The sequence below is a fragment of the Lolium perenne genome, chromosome 2 (genome assembly GCF_019359855.2).
Source record: "Lolium perenne isolate Kyuss_39 chromosome 2, Kyuss_2.0, whole genome shotgun sequence".
Taxonomy (NCBI): Eukaryota; Viridiplantae; Streptophyta; class Magnoliopsida; order Poales; family Poaceae; genus Lolium; species Lolium perenne.
This window is the reverse complement of record NC_067245.2, coordinates 289,795,322-289,807,610: the sequence shown is the minus strand read 5'-3', so window position 1 is coordinate 289,807,610 and position 12,289 is coordinate 289,795,322. Positions and strand designations below refer to the sequence as shown.

General features: G+C 44.1%; 1 protein-coding gene across 1 annotated transcript; it reads right to left on the bottom strand.

Annotated features, from left to right (window-relative positions):
• LOC127329456 (uncharacterized) lies at positions 1 to 1,310 on the bottom strand. The gene is made up of 2 exons (XM_051355972.1): positions 489 to 1,310; positions 1 to 402 (listed from the first exon to the last, which is right to left on the bottom strand). The coding sequence occupies exons 1-2, from the start codon at positions 1,308 to 1,310 to the stop codon at positions 1 to 3; spliced, it is 1,224 nt and encodes a 407-aa protein (XP_051211932.1).
• Positions 1,311 to 12,289: the final 10,979 nt, after the last annotated feature.

Genomic DNA, 12,289 nt, shown 5'->3' with positions numbered 1-12,289 from the left:
CTAGTACAGATTGGGCGTGATCCACACCTCGGTAGGACAGTCCCTCAGGCGTGCAGACGCAGGCAACAAGCCGGGGAACACGCGGTCGAACGTCCTCGTCCTCGTCTTGAGGTCGTAGGTCCTCGCGCCACCCCAGTCACCAACCCTCTCCAGCTGGTCGGGAGAGTGCTGCCTCATCCATGGCGCAGAGAAATACAGCACGCCAGGGCTCGCACCGAGGAAACTCTTCGCCGGTAAGAACGCCGACTGGTTCAGTCCGAGGAACAGCGCGTGCGCCTGCACCGAGTCCTGCTCGTCCGCCTCCTCCTCCTTCTTGCTTCTGGCAGCATCGTCGTCGACCACGCAGAACGTGAACTTGACGGCGTCCGGGTACGCCGGGCGCCCGGGCTCCCACACACCGCGCTGACCAGACACACGCCCCCGCCCGGCAGGACCGCCAGGTGCCTGGTTAGGACGGCGTCGTGCGGCCGGAGCGTTCGGTTCCGCACCACCTCCGGCTCCGCCGTCGACGGTGTACCGGCGTCATCCATGCGCCACCGCTCGACGTACCCCCAGTACGAAACAGCGTAGACCCTCCCGTCGTGGTACGCGCAGTCTGCGTAGGTGTCGCCGGGGCAGCGGTTGCTCCTCCAGTTTTTGCTAATGTCGGGAGCCAGAACCTGCCACCTTGCATCCCCTGCCCTGACATGAGAAACCCACGCGCCGCCGAAGTGGATGATCGTGACGGAGTAATCGCCGCCTCCGGACGGGTCGCCGGACAGCACCGCCTTCCGGTAGAAGAAGGTCGCCAGGTGATGCGCATCGTAGAGCTGTGCTTCGGTGTATGGGCCCGAACGGCTGGTGAGATGGTAGCTCGTGATGTTTCCATGGCCATCGCGCACGGCCTCCACGCACGGGAAGTCGGTGACCGGAGGGAGAGGGATGGTGCGCGAGGTGAAGGGGTTGCGGAGCGAGAGGTTGCAGAGCTCGTCCACCACCACCAGCCAACCGTTGGAGGCGCCGCAGCACGTGACGAAGGAGCCCTCGGGGAAGCTGACCTTGTAAACCTTGTCGACGTCGAGGAGGCGGCGGAACTCGCAGGTGACGGCTGAGCTGCTGGGCTTCAGGGACGGTTCCCAGGACATGAGCCATGGCGTGCGCAGGGGTGGGATGCCGGCAGCAAAGGCGGCCGAGCTCCACGACGAGCAGACGGACGCGAAGGCGTAGGCTCCCGGGAGGTCGAGGTCGAGGAGTTGCACGATGTTCGTGAGAAGATCGGTCGGGAGGTCCGACCAATCGGGATTTGAACAGGCTACTGCTGCTGCCGCCATGGTCAATCTTTGCGTCCGTCTATGATCGTTGTGCTCGTTTCAGAAAAAATCGTTGTGCTTGAGGGGTACATTTATATATGGAACGATGAAATAACGAACAACCAAATACAACAGAGTTGGAAAGGGAATCGGTTGTGGTTTCCAAAAGAAATCAGAAAACCGTGTAAAAGCTGAATACACCAACACAATCGGGAAGGGTGTTTCTGCACCCGGGTTCATCTATACACCCTTTATTTGAAATGCATTTTAATCATATTTAAAAATGTAAAAAAATACAAAAAAAAATTCAGGTATATCTTGACATGTTACATGCTCATAGAGTTGTTTCAACAAAAGCCGACATGTTTTGTGCCCTGTGTAAAAAAGACATTTTTGGTGCTAAAATAGTCTATTTTTGAGACGTTGTCTGTCTTTCTTTGCATAGCACAACTTGCGCACATAGAACATGTTCCTCTACATGCGAAATTGTTTTCCTAAATTTTTTAACTTTTTGAAGTATGTTTTGTACTCCCTCCGTGCAGGAATATAAGACGTTTAGTCTTTTTCCAACAACTCCCCAAAACAGCAAAAAGTACTAAAATTCCCTCCCGATTTATCAGAAACAGTTTGAATTTTGAATCTCCTCCCGATCGACTCCACCCGGCAAGCCAGCACCGCGAGCGCGGAACCCAGATCCATCCGCGAGCGGGCGGAACCCAGATCCATCCGCGAGTAGGCGGATCAGACTGCCGCTCCCGCTCGAATCCATCGCCAGGACAGTCCGCTCCTGTGGACTACATCGCCATCGGCCGGATTCCTGGCAGGACACACCCGGATCACCGGAATCCACCTCGCCCCCAACTTCCCGGCTGCACAGGACGCAACGCCGGTTGGCAGCTCGTCCCCAACATCTCAGCTCCGCAGGAGAGCTCCAGTAGCTCGTCCCCAACATCGCCCACAACATCCCCTTCTCGCCAACAGTAGTAGCAGGACCTAGCCTCATCAGGAAGAATGGCACAAGAATTCTTTGACCTCAATTTCTCTCCAACTGAAGAAGAGGATCAGAATCATCAAGCATGTACTCTAATCTACTCTACTGCAAATATGGAGTAGTGCAATAAATATTTTGTGGTGAAAAAGAGCACTGGTAGATGAACTTAATTCTCACACAGGAACTGCAAATGATAACCTACATGGTAGGTTTGAGCTCACCTCCTTGTGATTCCCTTGCTTGCCAATTAAGTGCACCAGCAGATAATATGACACCAGAAGTCCATGATTGAAACAACAGCGAGATAATCTCTTTTACGGTCCAGAACCACCGCTGCATGGCTCTTCATGTCCACGGCCATGTTGGTTGTCTTTGTGCTAGTCGGAGAAGTCGAGCTTCTCAGTAGCGACCGTTAGACATTCAGTTGATAGTTTTAATACAATGGGCATAAAATTATGCTTTGATTCAGTTTTAATGATATGAAGGTATACTCATGTGATCTGCAACCATTGATAACAGAAAATGCAAGAAAATTTAGTAGGAGTACTCTAGTGCATGAATCATACACAGCTGCAAGAAAATGCAAGTTTTAGTCTAGTGCAATCACGAAACAGGAGTACTTTTAGTGCTATATACTCATGCACTAACTGAACTACTCATGCACAGAAGAAGAAATGGATGAACAAAATCTTCGTGAAGAGCAAGATGCACTAGATAAAAAAAGATGCAGGAGGTGCGCATGTGACAATGCTCATATTCAGTCCTACATATTTCTGCTCATATTATAGTAGATAACCAAGATAGATGCTCTTGCTGCGTTGTTTCTCTGTTACGCTGAGACGATAGATATAACAAGGATTCCAAATTTGCAAGAATAACAAGTTTTTAATCTCTGGAGAAGTAAAAGTTGATCTTACAATTTCTCGGTAAGAAAACTTACATTGATCTCACTACTGTTAACCACAGACACCTCAGACACCTCCTCTGAGTTGATCTCAAGAAACCTGAAAAAGGTCATTACAGCAGGTCATTACACAAACGATCCATTGAGTAACTTGCAATATTTACTCCATTGATTAGCAGTACATTATTGACAATAAATTGCAACATTTGTTAATTGCATTGAGTAGATCTCTGACAATAACTTTACTAATGCACAGATGGTGATGATGACCAAGCAATTGAAGAAGTGGATGAAGCTGAACAACAACCAGTTGGTCAGCATGTAGTAAGACATAGAAATTCACTCTCCGACCAGCAGCGATATGCTGCTTATGTGGCAATGCATTCACTTTACATGAGAAATGGTGGAAAGTTTCAAAGAAACGGCAAGAAAGATGTTGCTGCATTTTTTCAGGCAGATATCCAGATTATACAACGAATTTGGAAGCTTGCTATGAGGCAAATTGCTGAGGGTTTGGAAGTGGATGTTTCCAACAAGAGGAAAGGACGGTCTGGAAGGAAACCAATTAATATTGATTTGTCTAGTGTTCCCAGTATCCCACTAAATCGAAGGTCAACTATCAGATCCTTTGCTTGGCAATTGGGAGTCAGCCCTAGTACACTATTCACGAGATTCAAAGCAAAGTACATAAAGAGGGTCTCAAACTATGTAAAGCCACTTCTAACAGAAAATAATATGTTGGCCAGGCTCAAATTCTGCCTCTCAATGCTTGGTGAGACTAAGGCAATGGGTATAGTATACCTCATGCGAACAAGACAAGGTTAGAAGCCCTAAAAATACTACCTACAAGCATTGCTTGTCCTCATGAAGTTTTTCAAAATGCCCTAAAAGCACAAGCAGAAGCGGAGCAAGCACAAGAAGAAGCAAAGAAATTAGAAGCGGCAAAGAAAGCAGAAGTGGCGAAGCAAGCAGAAGCAGCAAAGCAAGCACACGAAGAAGCAAAGAAAGCGGAAGCATAAGCAAAGCAAGCACAAGCAGCTAAGAAAACAAAAACGGAAGCAAAGAAAGCGGAAGCAGAAGCAAAGAAAGCAGAAGCAAAACAAGCACAAGCAGCTAAGAAAGCGGAAGCAGAAGCAAAGCAAGCACATGCAGCTAAGAAAGCGGAAGCAGAAGCAAAGAAAGCGGAAGCAGAAGCAAAGCAAGCACATGCAACTAAGAAAGCGGAAGCAGAAGCAAAGAAAGCGGAAACAAAGCAAGTATAGGTATCAAAGAAAGCGGAAGCAGAAGCAGAAGCAAAAAAAGCATAAGCGGCAAAGCAAAGCAAACATCGGAAGCGCAAGAGAATAGAAGTGGAGCAAGTAGAAGCACCAGCACAAGTAGGTACAACGCAAGCTGAAGCAACGCAAGCTGAAGCACATCACAAGTAGCTACACAGATGGCGCTATGTGTATGAGTATAGATGAAACAGATCAAAATGTGTAGTGTACCACTTCGAAACTATTGAAAGGGTACCAGGTTCTAATGTACTCTAATGAACCAGATTGAGAGATGCAATGTATCAAGTTTTAATGTACTGTACCACTTTGAAACTATTGAAATGAGTACCAGGTTGTAATGTACTCTAATGAACCAGGTTGAAAGGAGTATTGAAATCATGTTGTTTGCTAGAGCAATTAAGATTGTTAAATCTGAAATGAATCTGCACCTTTATCAATCTGCATTTTGTGGTACACAAGGAATGAAACTCAAAAAATAGTATCCACTCAACAGTTAAGAGGCTAAAAAGGGATGGTTACATCAGTAACAAACGCAAGTGCTCCACTCCATCAAAAATTGGAAATAAACAGCAATAGCAATCACACGAGACCTTCATCTAATCCGTCCAAAGTACAAACCGAGGAAGACGCACTTGGTGGGGTCAAACCCTGCCCGCAGTGCGAGGCGGAGCTCGTTGCCGCTTACAAGGACGGCGCCGCATCCGAGGTCCCGTAGGAGACGTAGCACGCTCAGGTTGTTGTTGGCCTTCACGGCGTACCCGATGATGGAGCGGAGCCTGATACGTCTCCGACGTATCGATAATTTCTTATGTTCCATGCCACATTATTGATGATATCTACATGTTTTATGCATACTTTATGTCATATTTATGCATTTTCTGGAACTAACCTATTAACAAGATGCCGAAGAGCCAGTTGCTGTTTTCTGCTGTTTTTGGTTTCAGAAATCCTAGTAAGGAAATATTCTCGGAATTGGACGAAATCAACGCCCAGGGGCCTATTTTGCCACGAAGCTTCCAGAAGACCGGAGAGTCAACGAAGTGGGGCCACGAGGTGGCTAGGGGGTAGGGCGGCGCGGCCCCACCCTTGGCCGCGCCGACCTGTCTCCTGGGCCCCTCGCGACGCCCCCTGACCTACCCTTCCGCCTACAAATAGCCTTCATCGCGAAACCCCCAGTACCGAGAGCCACGATACGGAAAACCTTCCAGAGACGCCGCCACCGCCAATCCCATCTCGGGGGATTCAGGAGATCGCCTCCGGCACCCTGCCGGAGAGGGGAATCATCTCCCGGAGGACTCTACGCCGCCATGGTCGCCTCCGGAGTGATGTGTGAGTAGTCTACCCCTGGACTATGGGTCCATAGCAGTAGCTAGATGGTTGTCTTCTCCTCATTGTGCTTAATTGTCGGGTCTTGTGAGCTGCCGAACATGATCAAGATCATCTATCTGTAATTCTATATGTTGTGTTTGTTGGGATCCGATGAATAGAGAATACTATGTTATGTTGATTATCAATTTATATCTATGTGTTGTTTATGATCTTGCATGCTCTCCGTTATTAGTAGAGGCTCTGGCCAAGTTTTTGCTAGTAACTCCAAGAGGGAGTATTTATGCTCGATAGTGGGTTCATGTCTCCGTGAATCTGGGGGAGTGACAGAAACCTCTAAGGTTATGGATGTGCTGTTGCCACTAGGGATAAAACATTGATGCTATGTCCGAGGATGTAGTTATTGATTACATTACGCGCAATACTTAATGGAATTGTCTGTTGTTTTCAACTTAATACTGGAAGGGGTTCGGATGATAACCTGAAGGTGGACTTTTTAGGCATAGATGCATGCTGGATAGCGGTCTATTTACTTTGTCGTAATGCCCAATTAAATCTCACTATAGTCATCATAATATGTATGTGCATGGCCATGCCCTCTCTATTTGTCAATTGCCCAACTGTAATTTGTTCACCCAACATGCTGTTTATCTTATGGGAGAGACACCTCTAGTGAACTGTGGACCCCGGTCCAATTCTCTATGCTGAAATACAATCTACCGCAATACTGTTCTACTGTTTTCTGCAAACAATCATCTTCCACACTATACATCTAATCCTTTGTTACAGCAAGCCGGTGAGATTGACAACCTCGCTGTTTCGTTGGGGCAAAGTACTTGGTTTGTGTTGTGTAGGTTCCACGTTGGCGCCGGAATCCCTGGTGTTGCGCCGCACTACATCTCGCCGCCATCAACCTTCAACGTGCTTCTTGGCTCCTACTGGTTCGATAAACCTTGGTTTCATACTGAGGGAAAACTTGCCGCTGTACGCATCACACCTTCCTCTTGGGGTTCCCAACGGACGCGTGTTGTACGCGTATCAAGATCTTTTTCTGGCGCCGTTGCCGGGGAGGAAAGGTAAAAGGCATTCATACTCCGGTTCCAGGTAACAGTACTTTTCTGGCGCCATTGTGTTTGTGCTCGAAGCTATTTCCTTTAGATCCTGCAATTGCATCTTTTTGTTTCTTGTTTACACTAGTTAGGCATAATGGAAAACAACAAAAATATGAGAGATCTTTATGAACTTTATCTTGAATTAGGACATGATGTGTTTGAAGAGAGAATTAAAAAACCCATGGAACTTTATATGCATGCTAATGGGAATGTTATTAATATGAATGCTTTGAACACTATTGTTGCTAATGCTATGGAAAATTCTAAGCTTGGGGAAGCTGGTTTTGATGAGCATGATCTTTTTAGTCCCCCGGGCATGGAGGAGAAAATTTACTTTGATGATACTTTGCCTCCTATTTATGATGATTATAATGATAGTAGTCTTTTGTTGCCACCTGTTATGGAGGATAAATTTGATTATGAATACAATATGCCTCCTATATTTGATGATGAGAATAATAATGATAGCTACTTTGTTGAATTTGCTCCCACTACAACTAATAAAATTGATAATGCTTATGTGGAGAGTAATAATAATTTTATGCGTGAGACTCATGATAAGAATGCTTTATGTGATAGTTATATTGTTGAGTTTGCTCATGATGCTACTGAAAGTTATTATGAGAGAGGAAAATATGGTTGTAGAAATTTTCATGTTACTAAAATGCCTCTCTATGTGCTGAAATTTTTGAAGCTGCACTTGTTTTATCTTCCTATGCTTGTCACTTTGCTATTCATGAACTTGTTTATTTACAAGATTCCTATGCATAGGAAGCATGTTAGACTTAAATGTGTTTTGAATTTGCCTCTTGATGCTCTCTTTTGCTTCAAATACTATTTCTTGCGAGTGCATCATTAAAACTGCTGAGCCCATCTTAATGGCTATAAAGAAAGAACTTCTTGGGAGATAACCCATGTGTTATTTTGCTACAGTATTTTGTTTCATATTTGTGTCTTGGAAGTTGTTACTACTGTAGCAACCTCTCCTTATCTTAGTTTTGTGCTTTGTTGTGCCAAGTAAAGTCATTGATAGTAAGGTTCATACTAGATTTGGATTACTGCGCAGAAACAGATTTTTTTTTTGCTGTCACGAATCTGGGAGAAATTCTCTGTAGGTAACTCAGAAAATTATGCCAATTTACTTGAGTGATCCTCAGATATGTACGCAATTTTCATTCAATTTGAGCATTTTCATTTGAGAAAGTTTGGTGCCTCAATAAAATTCGTCTTTACGAACTGTTCTGTTTTGACAGATTCTGCTTTTTATTTCGCATTGCCTGTTTTGATATGTTCGATGAATTTTTCGATTCCATTGACTTTCAGTAGCTTTGTGCAATGTCCAGAAGTGTTAAGAATGATTATGTCACCTCTGAACATGTATATTTTGATTGTGCACTGATACGCGTACAGCACGCCTCCGTTGGGAACCCCAAGAGGAAGGTGTGATGCGTACAGCGGCAAGTTTTCCCTCAGTATGAAACCAAGGTTTATCGAACCAGTAGGAGCCAAGAAGCATGTTGAAGGTTGATGGCGGCGAGATATAGTGCGGCGCAACACCAGGGATTCCGGCGCCAACGTGGAACCTGCACAACACAACCAAAGTACTTTGCCCCAACGAAACAGTGAGGTTGTCAATCTCACCGGCTTGCTGTAACAAAGGATTAGATGTATAGTGTGGATGATGATTGTTTGCAGAGAACAGTAGAACAATTGCAGTAGATTGTATTTCAGATGTAAAGAATGGACCGGGGTCCACAGTTCACTAGAGGTGTCTCTCCCATAAGATAAATAGCATGTTGGGTGAACAAATTACAGTTGGGCAATTGACAAATAGAGAGGGCATGACCATGCACATACATGATATGATGAGTATTGTGAGATTTAATTGGGCATTACGACAAAGTACATAGACCGCTATCCAGCATGCATCTATGCCTAAAAAGTCCACCTTCAGGTTATCATCCGAACCCCTTCCAGTATTAAGTTGAAAACAACAGACAATTGCATTAAGTATGGTGCGTAATGTAATCAATAACTACATCCTCGGACATAGCATCAATGTTTTATCCCTAGTGGCAACAGCACATCCATAATCTTAGAGGTTTCTCTCACTCCCCAGATTCACGGAGATATGAACCCACTATCGAGCATAAATACTCCCTCTTGGAGTTACTAGCATCAACTTGGCCAGAGCCTCTACTAATAATGGAGAGCATGCAAGATCATAAACAACACATAGATATAAATTGATAATCAACATAACATAGTATTCTCTATTCATCGGATCCCAACAAACACAACATATAGCATTACAGATAGATGATCTTGATCATGTTTGGCAGCTCACAAGACCCAACAATTAAGCACAATGAGGAGAAGACAACCATCTAGCTACTGCTATGGACCCATAGTCCAGGGGTAGACTACTCACACATCACTCCGGAGGCGACCATGGCGGCGTAGAGTCCTCCGGGAGTTGATTCCCCTCTCCGGCAGGGTGCCGGAGGCGATCTCCTGAATCCCCCGAGATGGGATTGGCGGCGGCGGCGTCTCTGGAAGGTTTTCCGTATCGTGGCTCTCGGTACTGGGGGTTTCGCGACGAAGGCTATTTGTAGGCGGAAGGGTAGGTCAAGGGGCGTCACGAGGGGCCCACACCATAGGGTGGCGCGGCCAGGGCTTGGGCCGCGCCGCCCTATCATCTGGCCGCCTCGTGGCCCCACTTCGTTAGCTCTCCGGTCTTCTGGAAGCTTCGTGTGAAAATAGGCCCCTGGGCGTTGATTTCGTCCAATTCCGAGAATATTTTCTTACTAGGATTTCTGAAACCAAAAACAGCAGAAAACAGCAACTGGCTCTTCGGCATCTCGTTAATAGGTTAGTTCCAGAAAATGCATAAATATGACATAAAGTATGCATAAAACATGTAGATATCATCAATAATGTGGCATGGAGCATGAGAAATTATCGATATGTCGGAGACGTATCAGCATCCCCAAGCTTAGTTTCTGCTCGTCCCGAGCAGGTAAACGATAACAAAGATAATTTCTGGAGTGACATGCCATCATAACCTTGATCATACTATTGTAAGCATATGTAATGAATGCAGCGATCCAAACAATGTAAATGACATGAGTAAACAAATGAATCATATAGCAAAGACTTTTCATGAATAGTACTTCAAGACAAGCATCAATAAGTCTTGCATAAGAGTTAACTCATAAAGCAGTAATTCAAAGTAAAGGCATTGAAGCAACACAAAGGAAGATGAAGTTTTAGCGGTTGCTTTCAACTTATAACATGTATATCTCATGGATATTGTCAATGCAAAGTAATATAACAAGTGCAATATGCAAGTATGTAGGAATCAATGCACAGTTCACACAAGTGTTTGCTTCTTGAGGTGGAGAGAGATAGGTGAACTGACTCAACATAAAAGTAAAAGAAAGGTCCTTCAAAGAGGAAAGCATCGATTGCTATATTTGTGCTAGAGCTTTGATTTTGAAAACAAGAAACAATTTTGTCAACGGTAGTAATAAAGCATATGTGTTATGTAAATTATATCTTACAAGTTGCAAGCCTCATGCATAGTATACTAATAGTGCCCGCATCTTGTCCTAATTAGCTTGGATTACCGGGATTATCGCAATGCACATGTTTTAACCAAGTGTCACAAAGGGGTACCTCTATGCCGCCTGTACAAAGGTCTAAGGAGAAAGCTCGCATTGGATTTCTCGCTATTGATTATTCTCAACTTAGACATCCATACCGGGACAACATAGACAACAGATAATGGACTCCTCTTTAATGCATAAGCATGTAGCAACAATTAATTTTCTTATATGAGATTGAGGATATATGTCCAAAACTGAAACTTCCACCATGGATCATGGCTTTAGTTAGCGGCCCAATGTTCTTCTCTAACAACATGCATGCTCTAACCATAAAGGTGGTAAATCTCCCTTACTTCAGACAAGACAAACATGCATAGCAACTCACATGATATTTAACAAAGAGTAGTTGATGGCGTCCCCAGGAACATGGTTATCGCACAACAAGCAACTTAATAAGAGATAAAGTGCATAAGTACACATTCAATACCACAATAGTTTTAGGCTATTTGTCCCATGAGCTATATATTGCAAAGGTAAAGGATAGAAATTTTAAAGGTAGCACTTAAGCAATTTACTTTGAAATGGCGTAGAAATACCATGTAGTAGGTAGGTATGGTGGACACAAATGGCATAGTGGTTGGCTCAAGTATTTTGGATGCATGAGAAGTATTCCCTCTCGATACAAGGTTTAGGCTAGCAAGGCTATTTGAAACAAACACAAGGATGAAGCGGTGCAGCAAAACTCACATAAAAGACATATTGTAAACATTATAAGACTCTACACCGTCTTCCTTGTTGTTCAAACTCAATACTAGAAATTATCTAGACTTTAGAGAGACCAAATATGCAAACCAAATTTTAGCATGCTCTATGTATTTCTTCATTAATAGGTGCAAAGCATATGGTGCAAGAGCTTAAACATGAGCACAACAATTGCCAAGTATCACATTATCCAAGACATTATAGCAATTACTACATGTATCATTTTCCAATTCCAACCATATAACAATTTAACGAAGAAGAAACTTCGCCATGAATATTATGAGTAGAGCCTAAGGACATACTTGTCCATATGCTACAGCGGAGCGTGTCTCTCTCCCACACAATGAATGCTAGGATCCATTTTATTCAAACAAAACAAAAAACAAAAACAAACCGACGCTCCAAGCAAAGCACATAAGATGTGACGGAATAAAAATATAGTTTCAGGGGAGGAACCTGATAATGTTGTCGATGAAGAAGGGGATGCCTTGGGCATCCCCAAGCTTAGACGCTTGAGTCTTCTTGATATATGCAGGGGTGAACCACCGGGGCATCCCCAAGCTTAGAGCTTTCACTCTCCTTGATCATGTTGTATCATCTCCCTCTCTTGATCCTTGAAAACTTCCTCCACACCAAACTCAAAACAACTCATTAGAGGGTTAGTGCACAATCAAAATATACATGTTCAGAGGTGACATAATCATTCTTAACACTTCTGGACATTGCACAAAGCTACTGAAAGTCAATGGAATCGAAATATCCATCGAACATAACAAAACAGGCAATGCGAAATAAAAGGCAGAATCTGTCAAAAACAGAACAGTTCGTAATGACGAATTTTATTGAGGCACCAGACTTGCTCAAATGAAAATTCTCAAACTGAATGAAAGTTGCGTACATATCTGAGGATCACTCACGTAAATTGGCATAATTTTCTGAGTTACCTACAGAGAATTTTGCCCAGATTCGTGACAGCAAAGAAATCTGTTTCTGCGCAGTAATCCAAATCTAGTATGAACC